Raw genomic sequence first — 21,767 nt, forward strand, 5'->3', positions numbered from 1 at the left:
CCCCCCCCCCCCCCCACAAAGGCCACTGTGCACACAGAGAATGGAAATCATATGAAATGTCTTTTGACTGCCCCTCTCTGTGGAGCTCCCATTTTAAATGGTGGCCTTACCTCCCCCTGAATGTAGTGTAGAGTTAAACCCTTCTCTACTCAGTTTAGAGTGTGGTTACAGGGTTAGCCTGCCTCCGAAGGCCACAGCCTACATTGCAGAGTGTTGTGACAGACTTTTTTCTGAGTCTTCTTTCTCCTTATCCCTGAATGGACTGGTGTTCCCAGCACCCTTTCTGTCACTTATGTATCGGTCTATATTATGGATGTTGCGGTATTCTGCGGCACCTGCTGAGCTATGCAGAGTGGTGCAGTCAGACCAGAGAAGGGAGTGTGTCCCTCGATCTCAATGCGGAGACTTTCACTCTACATACAGACAACCCATTTTTAAAGCTTGCGCCCTAAGACTGAGGGGAAAGCTCTGATGTCATTGTCAGAAGCTCTTAAATGGCTTTCTTGTCTCCTCTCTCCCCTCACCATTGATCTTAAGGGACTGGGTAAGTAAAAGCAAAGGAGTAGTAAAGGAAGCCATATAAGAGAATAGGGGGGAGAGTAGTCTAGAGTCTGGGTGCGTTCCAATAGTCTTTAAGTGGCTTCCTCTCCTCGTCTGCATTCTGCCATCTGCACTGACGGTAAAAGAACTAGACCGGTGAAGGCAATCCACTGGTAGGCATAATCTATATTCTTTTACGTTACGTTTCAGATCAGCTAAAGTGAAGGAGACTCAGGAGAGGAGGCCATTTTTAGGCTGTTAAGTACATCCCTGCTATGCAGTGAGGTCGGAGCTCTCAGGTGTATGCAGCTGTTGTGGACAGCAGAGCGGTGAGGGGGCCTGGGCTTGTCTGAGCAGGCAGGAGAAATACACCACCACGCCTCTCCACCCAGGACTAACAGCACACACTGTTACCTGCTGCTTTCCCCTTAGAGACGCACCACTAGACATGGCTAGTAACCGCTCCAGTACAGGGGATTCACAGGGAAAGGGACATATCGGAGTTACTGTATAGAAGAGCGATTGAGGAAGGGTCATTTAACTCAGTAGGTTGCCATTTTAGCCTGTAGTGTGTGTGTGTGTGTGTGTGTGTGTGTGTGCTTGTTTATCCTCAAGCTGAATTCCTACCTGGCCAGGGAGTGTCAGCAGGGAATGTACAGGGGAGGGGAGGGCCGCTGACGCTACTTGTGACCAAAATTTGCCAGACTGTTGTTTCCCTGTTCGACTCTCTTACCCTTAGCTGTCCTCACAACATTCACACGTACGTACAAATGCATAAGACATATATACTTAGAGTCCAGTTCCATGTAATGCGATCCTGTCCTGCTACAGTCTTCAACAGCTGCAGGCAACGGGCACGAGGTTTGCCTCTCCTCCCCTCACGTAGCCGGCTCTTCCAGTCCAGCAGAGAACAGGACATAACAAACGGCTCACGTGTTTTTACCCACTGTATACCTCCATATGACTAACCGTGGCCTTACCAGCTGCTATATGAGACAATGGTGGTCCAAAACGTTCCCCTGTCCCCGTAGTTCCACACACACCCTGCGCTCCTGCCCTGCGAGTGTGTGTGCTGATGCGTGCGTGTCTCTTACAGCCCAGGATGACCCCGCAGGAGAAGCTGAAGATACGCATGCAGAAGGCCCTCAACAGGCAGTGTGAGTAGACAGACTGGACTCTGTTTGGTCAGTCTCAGTTAAAACTAGTTTATATATACATATTCATCCTACCTCTGTTCTTATTTTTCTCCCACAGCCAAGGCGGATAAGAAAGCAGCCCAGGCGAAAGTCACTCAGCAGGAAAATAAGCGAGCGGTGCGTGGATTTGTTTGTGATCTGCTAGCCAGCCCCACCCCCCCACCCCACCCCCCCATTATAGCATATTGTGTGACGTTTCCTCTAGAAACAGTGTCCCCCTAAGACAGTCCTTTGATACATGTTGTCGTCTGCCATTGGCCCTCATGGCTGTGTATATTTTACAGGAGCGTGAGGGAGAGCTCAGAGCCATGGCACGCAAGATCCGCATGAAGTAAGACTGTGTGTGCGATGCTGCGTAGTGGTGCCATGTGACTCTGGTTAAACGGTGGTGTGTGTGATGCTGCGTAGTGGTGCCGTGTGACTCTGGTTAAACGGTGGTGTGTGTGATGCTGCGTTGTGGTGCCGTGTGACTCTGGTTAAACGGTGGTGTGTGTGATGCTGCGTTGTGGTGCCGTGTGACTCTGGTTAAACGGTGGTGTGTGTGGTGCTGCGTAGTGGTGCCGTGTGACTCTGGTTAAACGGTGGTGTGTGTGATGCTGCGTTGTGGTGCCGTATGACTGGTTAAACGGTGGTGTGTGTGATGCTGCGTAGTGGTGCCGTATGACTCTGGTTAAACGGTGGTGTGTGTGATGCTGCGTTGTGGTGCCGTATGACTCTGGTTAAACGGTGGTGTGTGCGATGCTGCGTAGTGGTGCCGTGTGACTCTGGTTAAACGGTGGTGTGTGTGATGCTGCGTTGTGGTGCCGTATGACTCTGGTTAAACGGTGGTGTGTGTGATGCTGCGTTGTGGTGCCGTATGACTCTGGTTAAACGGTGGTGTGTGTGATGCTGCGTTGTGGTGCCGTGTGACTCTGGTTAAACGGTGGTGTGTGTGATGCTGCGTTGTGGTGCCGTGTGACTCTGGTTAAACGGTGGTGTGTGTGATGCTGCGTAGTGGTGCCGTATGACTCTGGTTAAACGGTGGTGTGTGTGATGCTGCGTGGTGCCGTGTGACTCTGGTTAAACGGTGGTGTGTGTGTGTTCCAGGGAGCGTGAGCGTCGGGAGAAAGAGAGGGACGAGTGGGAGAGACAGTACGGACGACAAAGCCACTCGCCCTCCCCATCTAAATATGGTGAGTTCAGTGAGTCGCCCCTTAATTGTTATCGTTGTTAAATCCTTGACGGGAAGTGTTCCATTGCACACTTTCTGAAATGGGTGTGGAATTGGGATGCAGCTCATAAGCCTGTAACAGTGGCTCAGTACTAGTTTTGCCACAGTGACTCAGTATTAGTTGTCAAATCAAATTGTATTTGTCACACGTGCCGAATACAAAAGGTGTAGACTTTACTGTGAATTGCTTACTTACAAGCCCTCTCCCAACAATGCAGAGTTAAAAGTAAGAATTTGCAAATTAAACTTTTTTGTCAATATGTGTGTGTGGCATTGGCTCAGTACTAGTTCTGCGTGTTGTTAACTTTCTGGCACGCTGTTGTGTTGGTCGTCATTCTTTCATCTGTGTGTCTGTCCTCTCTGTCCCTCAGGTCGTGACCACAGCTCATCCAGAAGGTATGTGAGAAACCACAAGAATCTCCACTGTTGAGGAAGGATGTTGACTCTCGTGCACGTTATCTCAATAGCGCATCATACTCTCCCTCTGCAATCTGTCAACTCTTTCTCGCATTGTAATGGGGAAGTTATGATCACTGAAGTTCATATTCAGTTTAGAGTGATTAACACAATGTTGAGCATATTTCTGTAATGCTCAAGGTTTCCAGTGTTCTATTTGTGGCACACGACAGACTCACACTCTTTGTTCCTTTCTCTCTCTCTCCCCCACCCCCCACCCCCCTCACACACCCGTATTCAAATGTGTTCTCTCTCGCTCACACGCACCCACATTGGGACAAAGAGTTTGAATCAAAAGCCTGCATACTCTCACAGAGAGCTGTCAGTACTGATGTTAGGCTCTCTCATCCCTGGTCCTCCCTGGGGAGTGTGGGCCCGGCTGTGGTAGTGGGGAACACAGTGAACCTGGAGTCTCAGTACATCAGAAACAGATGAGGCTTAACACTGTCAGTCTCAATATGCTACAGCAGTTCTGCACTTAGACCATCCATCCATGTGTGCTCGGCAGACCAATGGTAGTTTAGTCAAATATGATACAAGCTAGCAAGTACCAGCAAATACTGGAGGGCAACTGTTTACACCAGGAAGTATCCAAATATTTTAAAGAAAGTTATGTCTTGTGTAATAACTGGCTAGTCATGTCCAGTTTGACATACAGCATTATATATGGGGGTAGTGAATATACTGTGGAGTCCAAATGTAGCACTGTGTCACCTGAGACTCACACTCTTTTCTTGGGTTTCCAGGAGGTCCCGTTCCCGGTCGAGGAGTCCATATTACCGATACTAAACATACCGATTGGACCCACTAACCCCCCACAACCCTACTCTTCCAGTGAAGAGATTTGAGAAAAGGAGAGAAGTGAGGGACAGTGTGCTGAATGGAAGAGAAGTGGTAGAGAGACTGAATGAGAGTGAGGTAGAGATGGATGGGGAGAGGAAAATGGAAGAGCTGAATTGGAGGCCGGAGATTGAGATTTGGTAGTTATTGCATCTGGCCACATTTTAGTATCTCAGTAATTCTGCATACATATTATCTCCTTTATGATGGCCTTAACTTGCTTTTACTCGATCTCTGGGTGTTCTTTCTATCTTTCCCCATGCCCCGTCCCCTCAATCTCTCTCTGAGAAGAGTATGTTGCCATCACTGAATAGCACATGGATAGGATGTAAAAGAATCAGATTTAAATTTGACCTTCATCTGTGTACATAGTTTTCTTCAATTACAAGTGAGTGAACATTGATGAAATCCTGAGGCGGTGTATAGCTCCATGTGAATATGAAAAATAATTGATCGTTAATGATTTTAATCTTTTTGTATGGCATGCCTCCAACCACTCACCCTTTGAATTGAGACTTGATTGTACTCTTCTGAGTAACAGATTGTCTTTTTTGTTGTTTTAATCCAAATATATGGTCAGTTATCAAACTGAGAAATCCAAATAAAATGCACAAAAGTATCTGATGTCGATCTATTGGTTTTGTGTCTTTACTTGAACGTTCTCATCTCTCTCATACATGCATTAGTCATTAGTCACAACACGTTTACTAGTGAGGCTTTGCTGAGTCAAGAAGCAAAGTGTCTTGTCCAACACTTGATTAAAGTTGTTTGGAGTTATAGATGCATTTTTTTATTTTACCTTTATTTTAACTAGGCAAGTCAGTTAAGAACATTCATATTTTCAATGACGGCCTAGGAACAGTGGGTTAACTGCCTTGTTCAGGGGCAGAACGACCTTGTCACTTCAGGGGCAGAACGACCTTGTCAGTTCAGGGATTAAAACTTGCAACCTTTTGGTTACTAGTCCAACGCTCTAACCACTAGGCTACGCTGCCGCCCTAAAATGCATTACTGTTAAGCATTTACAATTGTACAGTATAATGCATTTGTTGAAATGATTGCGCTTTAGCCTACTGGTAAGATCAACTCTAAGTGATGAGTGTGAATGCTGATCAGCATTCATAGTCTACCCTACTTGTAGGTGAAGTTCTCGTTAAACAGGCCACTTTTAGCCACCAGGTGGCGCCAAACACCCTATTTCGTGTAATAACCTACCTTTTACACATTATTCAGCATGTGTTACATTGTTACAGCTAACCATTTACGATGTTTCACAACATACTTTATAGCTATATTGTCTCCTTATCCGTCTGAATCATTTCCCAACCAAGATAGACTAGCGCCTAGGCTGCTTAGTTTGGCTTTGTAAAAGTTTAAGGTCAGGCCTATGGTTTTTCCCCCCCACCGCTGTATTTTATGTGCCGTCTGGTGAGTAACAAAAGGAGAACCGAACAGACCGTTTACTTCGGTTTCGAAATCAGCCGGACAGCAAAACACCTGTCTTCAGCGACCTTGTTAAAGCCACTTCCTCCTCACCCACATCCTCAGCAGGCAGCTATAACCAGTAGGCTGCGTGAAGGCTAGGGGCGCAAGGAGGAAGTGGCTGTGCAGCTGTAAGTCCTATTGCTGCCTCCCACCATCCCATGTATTCTGCAACGTGCATTTTAATATCATTGCATGAGATAGTTCCTGAAATAAATGGGCCACTAATATTGATTGCTTATAGAAGCCAAACCAGTCTAGACTGTGATGACACTATTGCATGAGGATTCTGTGTGTGTATTCTTTTTTGGGGGTTTACTATCCTTGTGGGTGTTATGTTTTGGGTTTTACTATCCTTGTGGGGACCAGAAGTAAAACAAGGACCATTAGGATAAGTGGAGACATTTCGCTGGTCCCCACAAGAAAAAAAGTTTATTAGGGTTAGGGGAAATATGATTTGGAATGGGAATCAGTTTTTTGGTCCCCACAAGTGAGAGTAAAACAAGGTGTGTGTGTGTGTGTGTGTGTGTAGCATTGTGTAGAGGGCGGGGTCGGGGTCGGAGTAGTATGGTGGCGGGCGGCGCCTAACATGTTGCCCCTTCTTTCCTCCGCTGCGGGGCTGGTAGCCTGAACTTGAACACTGGCTGGTACACAGCGAGCCACGACCCGTCCGTGCCATTGAGCTACACAGTATTTTTATCAACTTGATCAATTGAGTTAGATTCCGATCAGGAGTGTGGATACACCGGACAAACCCTGCCTGGTGTAATTAAACAGAATGTCCAGACGCAAACAAGGCAGCCGACCGCAACACCTGAGTGCAATTCAAGGTAAACTGAGATGAGGCTATGGCCATAGTTTACTAATAAGAGGTTGGCTATATGCATGTTATGTATTTCATATACGATGTATTCATGTTGAACTTCGCTTTTTTGGGGGGGGGGGGGTGTATCAGTCAGGCTTTGTGGGGTATGCGCACCTTGACATGAACTTGTATCAATGATTTAACTTTATCAAATATAATTTTCTAAAGAGCTGCTTTATATATAGGCTACAATCAGCTGTGCAACAAATGACGTTAATCAATTAAATGTGTTCATAAACTACACATAAAAGGTGGCTTAAAACATGGGTAATGTTTTAAAAAAAATCGGGGTTCTTTACTGGCCTGTCTTTTTTTCTTCTAGTTTTTCTTTCTGTCTTGTCTGTGGGGGCTGTTTTGAATTATCTCATATTTTTTGCCAACATGAACGCTTCCTTGTGTGGCAGACCGCGTGTTCTAGACACTGTATCCGTGTGACAAGGCGAGAGAGGAGAGGATATAGTCTGCCCTCACAACAACTCCACTGACCTCTTCCACTTTATAGCCGTTTCGTCCAAATATATATCCTAGATACCCCCATACACTTGACTTGTGTATAGGCCTATGTAGGTTATCATAAAGATATCGTTTTTATATCAAAATAACAGGCTCTGCTTAAACCACGGGTTCGTTGATGACATCGTGATTCTTCTCCCGGTCACTGAGGCCTTTGACAAAAACACTGAAAAATGCTCTGAAACACATTTTCTTTTCTCTGTTCCCCCAACGAAGACCAGTAGAGCGTGCCTAGTTTGACCACAAGCCTTGACTCTTCAGTGGTGTGCGTGCAACCGCGCCTAGCTTGTCTGCACAAACAGTGAGCAGCACTGAAACAGGAAAGGTTACATTTTTGAGTAACCACCGGTGAGCTACTCAGCGCGACTGTACTGTCTGTACCTGTCCTGTACTCGGCCTAGTGAATCCGGTCCAAGCTTTAAGGTGTGTACATGACCATATTGACTCACTCCCTGCCTCAACTCTCACAAGTTGGTAAAAGAGGGCTGAGGGCCAGTCCTTCAACTCAAACCTGACCAACAGTAATTAACCGTCCTTGTCTTTGGTTGTCGACTTGGGTCATATATGAGTCATGGACATTTTTTTCTTTTGTAGCCTACATTTATGGCACTGATGAGAGACAGAAATTTGAAACCAGACTACATCCCCGAGCAGTGCTTAAATCTAAACCACACATTTCATTTGAGTAATCTCATGTTGGACTCCACTCGCTTAGTGATAAAGGATTCATTTGGCCTCAAACCCTGAGTGACTGAACATCATCAAGTCATGGCCACTCACTTTCTCGCTGATAAACTGGTCAGTTCCTTGCCTAGTTGTTGCTCTCACTTGAGTAGTTGATTGAGAATGTGTTGACAGGTGATGTTTTTTGGGTTTTTTTTCTCCCAGGCCTTGGGAATGGTATAATTAAAAATAGATCTATTTCTACTCACAGCACTAATAGAGACAGGAAGCACTGGTGTCAGTGAAGACCTACCACTATGCAGCCTGCCATCTCAGTGAAAGGAGCTGTCAAAGGGTTAGTTAGGGGGAAGTGGTCAGTATCAGCTGACCGGAATAGCCTGCCTGCCTCTAGCCCTGGTGGAGCGTGTGGGGTGGAGTGGCTCAGCATCGAAAGTAGCGCTTTTTAAAAAAACAGGGAGGGGTTGTTTTTCTCTGAAGGCCATATCAGCAGTTGCCCAATCTACATGGTGTCTGACCACCCACTGCCTCCCTGTTGCTGTAAGATCTTACATGATGGACAGCATATACAAGTTCATTGTAGTTTCTATTTTCTTAAATGTTCCTCTTGACTCTCTTCAATTTCCTCTCTCTGTCTTCGCTGCCTTTCCTGTTTCACTCCCCTGCCCTAATTTATTTTTCACTTTCCCCCTCTTCTTTCTCTGACTCTCCCTCACTTGTCTCTCATCATCTCTCAGATGCCCCTGAGCCCTTGGACGCTGCCACTCCATCATTAGAGGAGAGGGGGTCCCTTCCCCGGGTCAGGGGTATTGAGGAGGGTCGTGACCTGCTGACCTGTGGGCAGTGCAGCCAGGCCTTCCCTCTCGCCCACATCCTGGCCTTCATCCAGCACAAACAGGGGGGCTGCCGCTCCCGGAATCACGCCCCCAACACCCACACCCCTCCCTCCCCAGCCAACCGGACACAGCGACGCGGTGATGTCACTCAGGTAGAGGCTGGGTTCGTGGAGCTGAGGAGAGTGACAGACACGTCCAGAGGGGAGGAGCATAGAGTGAAGGTGAAGATGGAGCCTAACAGAACAGGTGAGTGCCGGCAGGTTGCTAATTAGTGACTTTTTTGTTATGTTGTTTTCTCCCCCTCCCCCCCACTTCTAACAACTGTCCCCCCCAGTCCAGCTCATTAGCTGGGCGTTGCTGTGCTGAGGAGGCCTCTGTGAGTTAGCGACGCGCTGGGTAATTGTGTGGAAAGGATAGGCAGCAGTGTTTTGAGGCCAAAGGGGGCCCCTGAGGGCTCCAGTGCACCTGAGCTCCCCTCCATCTCCTTGACTCTCTCTCTCAGGTGAAGTGGCCAGGTAAACACGTAGGGCAAGGCACTGTGCTCTCTGGCCACGCAATAACATGGCTTGCACACACTTGAGGACTGGCTGTGCTAAGCTGAGAGGGACAATGAGATGGTGTCACAACAGGCTGTGGTGTGGTCGTACTTCATTACAACATGTTTAGAAGGATAATGTCACCATCGTTCTGATGTGTTTGCATGGCTTTTCAGTGCAGGTGTGCATTTTGATAGTAAATAGCTGAGTGATACTTCCTCCCCTTGTGTCCTCACCAACATCTTTACAGAGATGGGAGGAATGGAGACAAGTGAAGAACAGCGACATGACTATTGAGATGCACCCATGGTTTCCTTCCTTGGCTCTCCTACCTAAGAGGCTTTCTACTAGGCATCTGAAGCAGGACTATGTAGGCAGTAAGAGGGGGCCTAAACTCACAGTATGTAAAGGTCATGTATTTAGAAGTGAACAAGCAATTTCTCATTGTGTGTCTGAACCATAGAAATAGAATCTCTAGATTCTATTTACAGTATATGGTCTGAATGACTCTGATTAGATGAGCTTTAGGGCGGCAGGTAGCCTAGCTGTGAGAGCGTTGAGCCAGTAACCGAACCGTCGCTTGTTCGAATACTCAAGCCGATCAGGTGAAAAATCGGTCGACGGGCCCATGAGCAAAGCACTTAACACTCATTTGCACCAGGGGTGCCATCCTTCTATGGCTTATCCTGTAAAACAACACATTTCAATGTACCTATCCAGTGTATGTGACAATAAAACATATTTTTAAATGTTTTGTTCATATACATATTTTTGGAACTGAGACCCATAGACATACATACGCACTCTTTCTCTCACACAGGCACTTGCACTTCCTTCCTTTGTGTAACGCTCAGGGGACTGCTGCATGCTCTGTTTCCGTCTGTCCACGTTTTTCTCTTTCGGTCTCTTCTCTTGCTGCCTGTTTTTTATGTTCTCTCTCTCTCTCAACCTGTCTCTATCTCTCGGTCTCTCGCTGCTTGTTTTATAAGTTCTCTCTTTTTTCGCTCTCAACCTCTCTATCGCTTTCTAGCTGCTTTTTAAAAATGTTTCTGTCTGTGTGTAAGTTCTCTTCTCCGTGCCCAAAGGCTTACACAACAGAGCTACCCATGTGCACTACACAAGAGCCGTACCATATCTCCAACCAAGCAAAGCAAGATAACTTTTTAATAAGGAAATTAGTCACTGGCGTATGAATACGTGTATCTAATGTCGATCAACCATTTTTTGAATTTAGATTTGTTGTTTAAAATGTTAGGAGGTATTTGTGGAAAAGATTTAGCTTGAAATGTGTTCAACTGTTGATAAGTACACTACCGTTCAACAGTTTGGGGTCACTGAGAAATGTCCTTGTTTTTGAAAGAAAAGCACATTTTTTTGTCCATTAAAATAACATAAAATTGATCAGAAATACAGTATAGACATTGTTAATGTTGTAAATGCCTATTGTAGCTGGAAATGGCTGATTTTTATGGAATATCTACATAGGCGTACAGAGGCCCATTATCAGCAACCATCACGCCTGTGTTCCAATGGCACGTTATATTAGCTAATCCAAGTTTATCTTTTAAAAAGGCTAATTGATCATTAGAAAACCCGTTTGCTATTGTTAGCACAGCTGAAAACTGTTGTCTGATTAAAGAAGCAATAAAACTGGCCTTCTTTAGACTAGTTGAGTATCTGGAGCATCAGCATTTGTGGGTTTGATTACAGGATCAAAATGGCCAGAAACAAAGAGCTTTCTTCTGAAACTTGTCAGTCTATTCTTGTTCTGAGAAATGAAGGCTATTCCATGCGAGAAATTGCCAAGAAACTGAAGATCTCATGCAACGCTGGGAACTACTCCCTTCACAGAACAGCGCAAACTGGCTCTAACCAGAATGAAAAGAGTGGGAGGCCCCGGTGCACAACTGAGCAAGAGGATAAGTACATTAGAGTGTCTAGTTTGAGAAACCGACGCCTCACAAGTCCTCAACTGGCAGCTTCATTAAATAGTACCTGCAAAACACCAGTCTCAATTTCAACAGTGCTTGGGTGACTCTGGGATGCTGGCCTTCTAGACAGAGTTGCAAAGAAAAAGACATCTCTCAGACTGGCCAATAAAAATAAAAGATTAAGATGGGCAAAAGAATAGACACTGGACAGAGGAACTCTGCCTAGAAGGCCAGCATCCTGGAGTCGCCTCTTCACTGTTGACGTTGAGACTGGTGTTTTGCGGGTACTATTTAATTGTTTTCTTTACTAAAGTGGTATTGCATAGGTGTAAACATACTCTTTTTTTGGTTGTTGCAAGAGATGGCACTTGTATAGCCTAAGAAAGTAGCAAAAATGTGCAGAAAGTCCTTTTGAATGCATTTTATTGAAGGGAAGCAATGTCTTGACCTTTTTTGGCAACATAGTGTTATATTCTTATATACTGTACAATGAGGAATTCAACTACAAGATATTAGTCTTTTCCCATTTTTTTTAACCATTGCCCCCACGCACAAGGTGTATAAACAACAACAATAAATACGAATAAGATAATAGATACAAAAACGTGAAGAACATAAATCAATGAACTCTAATTAGCACATGTAGGACAGTATGCAAGTGTGTGTGCATGGACTTTGCAGATGTATTTCTCACATGTGCAGCACACAGTATTTGTTTTACAGTCCTTCTTTGGGGGGCAGAATTGGCATCTCCTCCTCTTGCCTGCTGCAGCCTCAGGTGGATCAGAACAAGATTCAACCCCCTGAACAGCTTTCACAAGCGCTGCTGTGTGGGAGAGGCGCTCCCTTCTTTGAATGTGTGGGGTTACAAGGGCCTTTCCCAGCTCCTCCAGGAACACTTATCAGGCACCCAGGTAGGGTTGATCTTGTTCCATATCACGAAGGCATTGTACGAGGACACATCAATGATGTTATAGAAGATGACCAGGGGTCAGAGCAGTCGTCCTCCTGCAGCTGTAAGTTCCAGTCACCTTGTCCAGGTTGTCCACGCCTTCTTTGTTGTGGTCCAGGATGATGGTTGGCTTCCTGTCCTCACGATCACTGATCTCAGCCGTTTTATCCTGTTTCCATTGATCATCCTTGATGTTTCTATAACTTGATTGGAGTCTACTTGTACCTTGATTGGAGTCTACCACATTCTTGTTCTTCTTTGGGAGGTAAGAAACTACAGTGGAAAAATATAGTATTTTATTTGACCTTTATTTAACTATTTTCAATGACGGAACAGAGGAGGTAGAACGACAGATTTTTTTACCTTGTCAGCTCGGGGATTCGATCTTGCAACCTTTCGGTTACTAGTCCAACGCTTTAACCACTGGTTAGTGGGGGGGTGGGGGTGAAGGTAAACTTTGATGAGAAGGCCTCTCTCCCCCTTGTTGCGAGGAGTGCAGGGGGGAGCTCAGGCTTGTTCTTTCTACCTCTGCCAACCATGGTGTTCTTCCTCTCCAGGAGCTGCTGGCTGAGTTCAATCAGTAGTACATGTAATCTCAATTTCTTGTGTGTGTTTTTGTGGTGTGTAAATGATTTTATAACTGCCGGGTCAAAAATGACCCTAAGACGGTCTTTGTACCCTGGTGGTGTACAGCTTTCATGGAAATATGAACAAAGGCAATGTTTAACTTTGTCTAATATTGGGGTCATTCTAGGAAAAGTCATAAAATTGAAAATATGTCTCTGCTGTTAAACAGTGGCGGGTCTTTTTTTTTTTACCCTTAAGACAACACAAGGATTAAGTAACTCAAGTTAAATGTTTTGTATGTGGTATGATTTGATATGGTACTGTATGCGCTACGTGTTGTGGGTCTATCTAAAATCCCTGGTGATGCCAAGCCTATTTAATTTTTTTCATATTACAACCTGTGTGTTGTGATAATTACGTTGTTTGCTCTGTAACCTGTTTGTACATATGCCTTGTGACTGTAATATATGCGCCAAGACCATAAGAAAAACAGTGGCAGAATAAATTCAACCACACCTTTGTTTCATCATAAATCCGGAGAGCAACCTCTGTCCGGTGAAGTCCACAAAGCATATTGCATGTGACAGACAGTTACATGACCTACAGCATGGTCAAGCAAGTTAATGTTTACAACATTTTCGGACTACTAAATAACTATTGATTTAGAACCACGGAGAGTTAGCGCAAGTCGCAAAGAAAACAGGAGCTGCCTCCACTATTCCAGCACCATTTCAACATCATCAAATAAACTATGCTTAGTCTAATAAATACAGTGACAAGTAAAAGATGCCAAAAACAATTTAGTCCAATCAACATAAACAAATATCATGTGTCTGTCCATGGCCCGCTCTCTCGCTGTGTGCATGCGTTCAAGTAGAGAACATGTTGACTCACTCTACTTGTAGAGAAACGCCAATGCCATCCTCTCTTTCATGTTGACGAAACGGTCTATGACTCTGTCAAACCGTACACACTTAATTTTTTTGTTGACCTAGGCTACTTGGCTAAAGTGCTTGCTCACAAGCCTAACGTCCTTTCATGGGCATCAATGTGGCAGGCCAGCTAGCTAACATTAGCCTACTACATCTAGTAACATATTGAACTTCCATCCTCTCAGACCAGGGGAACAATGTATGAATTTATGGTTGATTCAGGTTCACCGTTATAATCATTAGCCAGTACGGAGAATTAAGTAAAACCACAAGTCCAAATCCCTATCTCCATTTATGGCTAATTTAGGAAAGGGACAATTTTAGCTAGCTAGCTAGCCAGCCAGCCAACTAACTGAGGAAAACAACAATTTTTCTGTCTATGTTTTGCTCTCGATGTGACTGGCTTCCCTTCACTTTTTTTTTGATGCACCAGGACCATTCACAGTTGAGCTCACTCAGTTTAGCTCAACGCTGATTGGCTATTATTTTATAGCTTTTTTTTATAAAGGGAGGCTAAATGCTCGCTGGCTTCTCTTGCATTCAATACTACGGGCGGCAACAATGTCATACTATTTTTGACCAGACAGCATCAGATAGATGGGCTACACATACAGAGACAGAGGGGTGCTGTTTCGCTCGCTCGGATGCTTTCTCCGGTGTGATACTGTACATTCAGCCTCTTGCGATTTTGAAGGAAAATATGAAACGGACCAAAGATAAATTATTGTATATTCTTCTTGGTAGATGTTTTGGGGAAGCCTGGCTTCCCTTGGCATGTGAATGTCTGCTTGAGGAAGATGACTCAAACTGAAAGCGCAATTATCCCCACAACGGATAGGTGTCCCTTCACACTAGAATGTGTGTAAATGTGATGGAGAATGGAAGAACGTGATGGATTATAATAACTTGTGCGTCTGTCTCATTTATTTTTATTTATTCGACTTGTTTGTTTTTTCTCATCTCTAACATTATTCTCCCCCCCATTTCAACAGACTCTCGCTTGCCCTATTTCAATCTCCCCCCACACTCTTTTCTCCTCCCTCTTTCTCCCTCGGGAGAGGAGATTCTGCCTACTGCTCGTTAGTGCTCCTAGCCAATCTGCATTTTTAATTAGCAGTTATTGCTTCTGCTTAATATTCAAGTGCTACCCCGGGCCAAATGGGAATCCTTACAAAAAAGATGGAGAGGGAAAGAAAGAGCGAATGAGAAACCGGCTGGGTATTGTGTTTCACTCCAGGAGCCCAAGACAAAAGCCCCCCCTCGGGGAGAGATTTGGAGGGTTAGGGGGGGTGAGGGGTAGGAGGATGGGTCTGAAGTACAATCCAAGGGGTGACACATTTTTGTGGTGTTTCTCGACCCGCACTGCTACATCCTCCTTTTTGATCTTTCTCCCGCTTTCCTTATCTTTTTATTTTTATTTTTTTGCGCTCTCATTCACCCCACTTTTCATAAATATACCAACTTCTCTCCCGCTCTACTCATCTCTTCAGGCTAAGTTAAAGGATGTGTCCACCACATCTCCTATCCTCTCCAGGCAGAGCGCGAGAGAGAGAGGGAGGGAGGGAGAGAGAGAGAGGGGGAGAGGGAGAGAGAGAGGCTTTCTTTTTCATCTTTTCTCTCCTCCCCCTCCAGTAAAATACAGAAGGATTTTGACTTCAGGAAACATGAAAGAGGCTTATACCAGAGTCGGCTTTGAACCTTAACAAAAAATAGAACTGTTTTCCCCCTCAATTTGAGGATCTTCTTTCCAATTTAGATTTATGCAGAAAGGCCTCATTTGTCAAGCAGGCTGAGTCAGTCCCCGATTTACATAAAGCCTTCGTTTTCTCGGTTCTGCTAATTAGCAATTTGCAGCTTAATTGGAGAGTGGCTCTCGGTTAAGAGACAATGCTAACCACATTTAAAACATTTCTCCAGATGTACTTGACTATCTGTCTCCTCTTTCTGCTGGCCTCAGTCTCTGTCGTTCATCTCTCACCTGCTTCTGGTCCCATCAACAGCCTTCGCTATCTCTGAGTCCCTCTCTCCTTGACTTCTGTCTCAAAAAGGAAGAGAGGCAGGGACAATGCATTTGGAACTCAGACTACCTTGTCCTGTAGACCTGAACCAGAGAATGTTAAGCATCTTCCCTCTTGCTGTAGTCACTCACTCTTCACTGACTTAACAGGCTTAGTGTCTCTGCACCTATGTACTGCTCTAACCAGAGTGCCTTTTTCTGTGCTGTGTACCTTTTTTATATTCTCCAGTATTCTGCTATCACCGCCTAGCTATCCACAATAGTTCCTACTGTCTGATATGTGCTGTTTTATTAAAACCTATTGAGATCCCTTACATTTTTCAGATCAAGAAAATGTTTCTGCTGATGTCTTTTTGGCTTGCTTACTAACTGTGTTTTTTTTCTGTGGCAGAAGAGCCATCCTGCTTTACCTGCCAACTGTGTGAGTGTGTGTTGCCCTCTGCCTGGGCCCTGCTCCAACACGCCCAGCACACACACTCCTTTAGTATCTACCAGGAGGACGGGGAGCAGGAGAAGGATGACGAGGAGAAGATGGGAAGAGGGGGTCACCAGCACTCCAAACCTGCAGCTACCCTGGATCCCTGTCAACTGAGCCACACCCTGGCCACTGCCTTCCACCCTTCCGTTCTGCGTCTGCCCCGCATCTTCAGTCCTCGTCAGAACCGCAGGCCAGCTTCTCAGGCCAGCTCTATCCCTTCCTCCAGAGAACGACAGGCCCTCAACTTCTGTCTGAGAGAGCTGGCTGAGGGCAGTGACAACACCACCATCCTCACCACCGCTGGAGATCTGGTCACCTCTCCATCGCCATTCCCCCCGGCCGCCTCTTCCTTCCCCCAGTGCGGACCCGCCCAGGCGGGGTTTCCCTGTGAGCTGTGTGGCCAGGGTTTCCAGTCCCTACGCAGCCTGTCAGCCCACCGGAGGACCCACGCATGTGAGCGGCCCTATCACTGTGGCTTGTGTGACCAGGCCTTTGCCCAGAGTGGTCAGCTGGCTCGCCACATGAGGAGTCACCGCGGAGAGACAGGAGGGGGCTACGAGGGGGTGGAGGTGGGGCTGGTAGGGGAGGATGAGGGGGTTCGGCAGGGGATGAGAGGGAGATTTGTAATGCAGGGGGCAGGAGAGAGGGTGTTGAGTGGAGGACCAGGGGAGAGGGAGACCTCTGAGTTGGACCTATCCCAGTCCAAGCCTCACTCCCCAGGCTCTGGACTGATCCTGCTCTCTTCCCAGCCTGGAGGTCCAGACATGAGCCTGCTCAGGCTGTTCCAACCCCAGGGAGAGGTGGTGGAGGGTCAAGAGGAGCCCCAGCATGCGTCCCCCTACGCCAGCCCTTCAGGGGGGTCACTTGAAAGCGGAGAGACGGGGGGCAGCGGGGAGAGTGGCATCGCCAGCGGAAATTGCACCCCCAAATGTCCGGAGAGGGAGGAGAGGGCTCAGGTAGGGGGGGAGTGGGTGAGCGAGAGGGATGGAGAGATGGCGGGTGGAGAGAAGGAGTGGCTTGCAGGCGGGAACATCGAGGTGGTCCAGGAGTGGCAGAGGGAGAGCGAACAGAGAGGAGGAGGAGGAAACGGCGTCATCAGCAGTAACAGTGGTAACAACGATGGGGGGTCAGGGAAGAAGAAGAAGGAGGAGGCCTGTGAGTACTGTGGGAAACAGTTCCGGAACAGCAGCAACCTGACGGTGCACCGGCGCAGCCACACTGGAGAACGACCCTACCAGTGTGGCCTGTGCAGCTACGCATGCGCCCAGAGCTCCAAGCTCACACGCCACATGAAGACCCACGGCGCCCACGGGGCCCGTGCCCCGTTCCTATGCCAGCTGTGCGGGGTGCCCTTCACTGTGTACGCTACCCTGGAGAAACACCTGAAGAAGGTGCATGGGCTGAGCCATGCCAGCGTCGGGGCCTACACCCAGGCCAGTGCAGCTGATGCCAACTGGGCCCTTGTCAAAATGGAGGACGGGTTGGTCATCAAGATGGAGGATGAAGCCAGCACGGACCAGACAGAAAGCAACATGGCTGCCATCGATGTGGGAGTGGAGGCTGAGGAGAACCAGAAAGAGGTGGTGGATGGTACTGTCCGCCCAGCCATAGTGGAGGATAGTGTGGGTGAGATTCCTACTGAAGGCAGTGTGGATGTGGGCTTGGCGTAAACTACGGGTCCAGCATATCCGCCATTTCACACTTTTGTACACTGACTAAGACATTCAAAAGCACTGGCTTGGACTCTCAATCATACCAACCACTTTGGCCAACATAAATATCCATATAAATGTAATGAACCTTTCGTAGCACTCAACTGGGGATTAATTCAAACTGGAATCTAGGTACCATCCTGCTCTCTTCTGAATTCCCTATCTGTGCAATGCTGAGGTACATCACGTCTCGCCAGAGCTGACAATTAGCATATGCAAATCCACCTACGTAGACCACAGCACAAAACCCAGACATGCAATGGAAAGGTGGAGGGCAAACAGGACTTGAGAACAGGAAGTCCACCAGAACACAGGAAGTTGATCACCATGCTCCAGCAGAATATAGGAAGTGGACACCAGTGATCAATTGATTGGTTCACTCACTCAACATAGTGATGATTACCAATCAGAACTGTCAAATGTAGAAAGTAAAAAAGGGTTTAATTATTTTTATTTTTTTATATCTAGTGTCAAGAGATTGCGACAATAGTGAGGCTTTCATATCCTGCTCCGTTGCTTTGGTGACAACTGGGATGGTGGTCGTCTCACTCTGTGGACGAATGAAAGACTAGTTGTTTGGACGGAGACTGGGTCAAAGGGGAAACGAACCCAAACATAGATTGCCTGTAGTTTCTGTCATTCCTTTTAAATGTGCTTCTATGTCACAACACTTGCCACTTAATGTAAAGTTTATGAGGCTCACGAGGCCCAGCAAGATTGTGTTGTTCCTCTCTGTGTCTGGATGTTATTTTTATATATGTGTATACGTCTCCTCTGCTGATTTCCTTAGCTCCTATGTATAAAAAAAAACTGCAATTTAACTTCATGTGAAACGTGTGAATTTATTTCCTTTTCTGCTTGATAATTGGGGGGGATCTTTTTCTTTCCTTTGTTTACATTTTTTTTTTTAAACGCTGAACTGCTTGAAGCTTACATATGCATGTTTTGCTGCCATTTGAAATGTTTTCTTTTGCCTGTGTTTTTAGAATTTGTCCTTATTTATGAACACTGCATGTTTAGTGGTTGGTAAATGAAAAGTCTATCTACTGCTGAACTACAGGGTGGAGAGCTACAGTAAATGACTTGTTGATAGGTGGGAGAGTTCTGTGGGTAACACCGAATGAGCACTTGTGTATGTGTCTGTATGTTTACTGTGTGTGTGTGTGTGTGTGTGTGTGTGTGTGTGTATCCATGGGAATTTTTTGGTAACACTTGACTTGAACCTTCGGTCAAATGCCTAACTAACTGCATCCAAACCATGACGTAACAAGTCATAAGCAAGCTGTTTTATGTGCATGGAAAGTGAGCCTATGCCAACAACAATGATGCAGCTAACCTTTAGCTTCATTTGCCATTGTGGCTGAGAACATGGTTTGAGTGAAGTGTCACCAACTATTTGCTGACTACTGTGATTTACATGATCATTATTTATGTCTATATACACTGATGGCAGGGAACCCTTCTTTTCGGACACTATGAAAGAACAATTCTATGCTTTGTGTATGAAATGTAGTGATAGGGTAAAATGTGAATGATTGATGGACACGAGTGGAGTATACTTGTTCAGGGACCAATGTCATGTATGTAAAATGGCACTCCTACATGTAGATGTCGTTGCCATTGTTATCATCAATTGACTGTATGCTGTATGCCTCAAACTCATTTTCCCAGCATTCCTGGTTTTCTCTGACTGTGCTGACTGCAATGAGGCTAACTATGCCACTGTCTTTTTGTAAACTTGATACCATTTTGTCATTGACCTGGTTATGAGAAGTCTCATTAAAGAATTGAGGCAAAGCGATCTCTGTGTGTGTTTTGGTCTCAGTGTAGGAATGGCGAACCCACTCCTGAAAGTCAAAAGCAACAACATCAGACGGATGTAAACAAGCATAGAGGGTCCTTCATCCAGTGCTGTGACATTAAACATTCAGAACTCGGGATGACTGGAGTCAGTCCACAGAGAAACGACCCACACAGATCAAACGCCAACTGGAGGGAGTTTCTAAAAGGAAGTGACGTGACTCAATCTGTAGGCCAGTTGAACTTTATGTAGAAGGCTACATAGCCAGGGAATTGGGACAGGTATGAAAGCTACATATCCAGGGAATTGGGATGGGACAGGGGAAAGCTGTAAGGTTTCTAGGGGTAGGGGATACTGCGTTGCCAGGGGTTTGCGCTCACGTAATTGCGGACTGCATTTTGGGGGCACAAAAATCCCTACGCCAGCATCCTATGGCCATAGCCCTGCCCCCTCTAATGAGAAGGCAGCTCTATGATCCCTATAGCTCATTAACAGCAAGCCTTTTTAATGAGCTTTCAGCAGGGCGGATGGGAGGGGTGGGCACCAGATGCGCACACGCCCCCCACTACCAATTTCTATTGTGTAGGGGAGAATAAGGAGGGAATGAAGAGAACCAAAGCCGTTCACTGGACCAGACCCAGAGGAGTTGGTCTGCTCTTCTCCCCAAAGAGGGTGTGGGACAGGTAACCTCCTGCACTTCTCCCCTTGGACCCAGGGCAGGTACGCTACGTGGGCACTCCTGCACCATTTGGTGTCCGTATGGACCAAATTACGTAAGGTGATACACAGCAGTGCAGTAGCCACCACGGCAAATGCTTACCTTCCTACCCCCAACTGGTCTTTGTATTCCTGCCAGCCACCTCCAGTCCACACCTCTGTACCGGAGCAACAATGACCGACCCTGCTCCATTCACACTGGGTCAGCCAATCACCTCTCTGGACTCTATCAGACACAGGGCGTCCGCCAATAGAGCAGGGCAGGGTGCGGGGGAAATCATCAGCTGACCGTGTGTGTGTCTGACCAGGGCCCAGCCTGGGGCGGCGGTGGCATGGACTTTGAGATCTAATAGCCGTGTCTCAGCTCGACAGAGAAGGCTTTTGTTGGGCCAGGATAGGGAGAGGGGTTATAGGAGGACGGGCTCATTGTAATGGCTGGAATGGAATTTACGGAACGGAGTCAAACACATCAAAACATGGATACCTCGTGTTTGACTCCATTCCATTTACTCTAGCCATTACAATGAGCCTGTCCTCCTATAACTCTTCCCACCAGCCTCCTCTGGTTGGAAACTTTTGGAACGTTGTCTTTCCTGCAGTAAAATGGCCAGAAAGCCATCAGGGTTGTGCAAGAGCTTCCCGTGTGTGTGTGTGTGGGTACAAAACACTAACAGCTGAACCAATTGAAGTGTTTATAGAGCTAGCAGCACCGTCATGGTTACCTTCCCTGCCTTATAGCCATGCAGTCATGGGATTCATTCATGATATTGTCTTTGACTCTTGTTATTAGTATAATCTCAAGGGGTAAACAGGGACACACTGTCGTATTGATAAGACATCCAATTATGAAAGTTACCACAAATAGCCCAGACAGACATGCAGGTCTGTGATACACTGTGGTATTGTATGGGGCAGGCCTGGAGCTACAAACATGCCTCTACCTTATATTAGAACTAAGGTTAGGCTTTCTCATGTAAAAAGCCAATTAACTTCTCTTAATTACATTTCTTAACGTATGCCATCCAATCCTCCTCCCCCATGACTCCCCCTTTGCCTCCCAGAACGGAAAAGGGGATACAGTTTAGAAGGCAAGGCAGGGGTGAGGGTTCACACCAAAGGGGTGAGGAGAAAGGGGAGAGATGCGTTTGGGAATGAATAGGCTAAGCCTTCGTTCCCACAACCTCAACCTCCCTCCCCCAACAAAGACCACAACGTGAAACCTAAACCCTGGAATTACACTCCCCCACCCTCTGCCCTCCCCTCCATCACCTAACTCTCACAGTGAGAGTGTGAGAGGATGGGTGAGAGGCGACACGGCCCCAGCCGTCAATCCAGTCTGTGCCATTCAACACCTCCACATAATGAGCAGGGGGAACAATGCATTCAGATGGTGTCCATTCTTCAGGGGTTATATAATGATATTGAATGGCTGGGGAGGACCGTATGAGAGTGGCCTTGCCGGGCTCCTATGGGGAATAATCATGACAAGGTGGGAACGCTGTGAT

At 46.4% G+C, this 21,767-nt stretch overlaps 2 protein-coding genes across 5 annotated transcripts in view; both read left to right on the top strand.

The window, feature by feature from the left end:
* The window catches only part of LOC115205918 (CLK4-associating serine/arginine rich protein), a 16,788-nt gene extending 11,916 nt beyond the window's left edge, over positions 1-4,872 (top strand). For 3 of the 4 annotated variants that reach the window (XR_003880704.1, XR_003880705.1, XR_003880706.1), the window contains exons 15-16: positions 1,637-1,697; positions 1,795-1,846. Coding sequence is in view for 1 of the 4 variants with exons in the window: in XM_029772355.1 (XP_029628215.1) it covers positions 1,635-1,697; positions 1,795-1,853; positions 2,021-2,067; positions 2,823-2,908; positions 3,318-3,342; positions 4,149-4,191 (323 nt within the window). In the remaining 3 variants the exon portion in view is untranslated. Of the gene's footprint in view, positions 1-1,634; positions 1,698-1,794; positions 1,854-2,020; positions 2,068-2,822; positions 2,909-3,317; positions 3,343-4,148 lie in introns of those variants that run through there. The other variant, XM_029772355.1, reaches the window with a different exon arrangement.
* A 1,465-nt stretch (positions 4,873-6,337) lies between these two features.
* On the top strand, positions 6,338-19,545 carry LOC115206779 (B-cell lymphoma/leukemia 11A-like). Its single transcript, XM_029773979.1, has 3 exons — positions 6,338-6,554; positions 8,521-8,865; positions 15,946-19,545. The coding sequence occupies exons 1-3, from the start codon at positions 6,503-6,505 to the stop codon at positions 17,700-17,702; spliced, it is 2,154 nt and encodes a 717-aa protein (XP_029629839.1). The 5' UTR covers positions 6,338-6,502; the 3' UTR covers positions 17,703-19,545.
* The last annotated feature ends 2,222 nt before the right edge of the window (positions 19,546-21,767 follow it).

This window comes from Salmo trutta, chromosome 13, assembly GCF_901001165.1.
Source record: "Salmo trutta chromosome 13, fSalTru1.1, whole genome shotgun sequence".
NCBI lineage: Eukaryota > Metazoa > Chordata > Actinopteri > Salmoniformes > Salmonidae > Salmo > Salmo trutta.

Coding starts and splice junctions, on each gene's coding strand:
- LOC115206779 (XM_029773979.1), top strand. CDS start 6,503: ATGTCCAGACGCAAACAAGGCAGCCGACCGCAACACCTGAGTGCAATT. Junction 6,555..8,520: donor ACACCTGAGTGCAATTCAAG/GTAAACTGAGAT, acceptor ATCATCTCTCAG/ATGCCCCTGAGCCCTTGGAC. Junction 8,866..15,945: donor GATGGAGCCTAACAGAACAG/GTGAGTGCCGGC, acceptor TTTCTGTGGCAG/AAGAGCCATCCTGCTTTACC.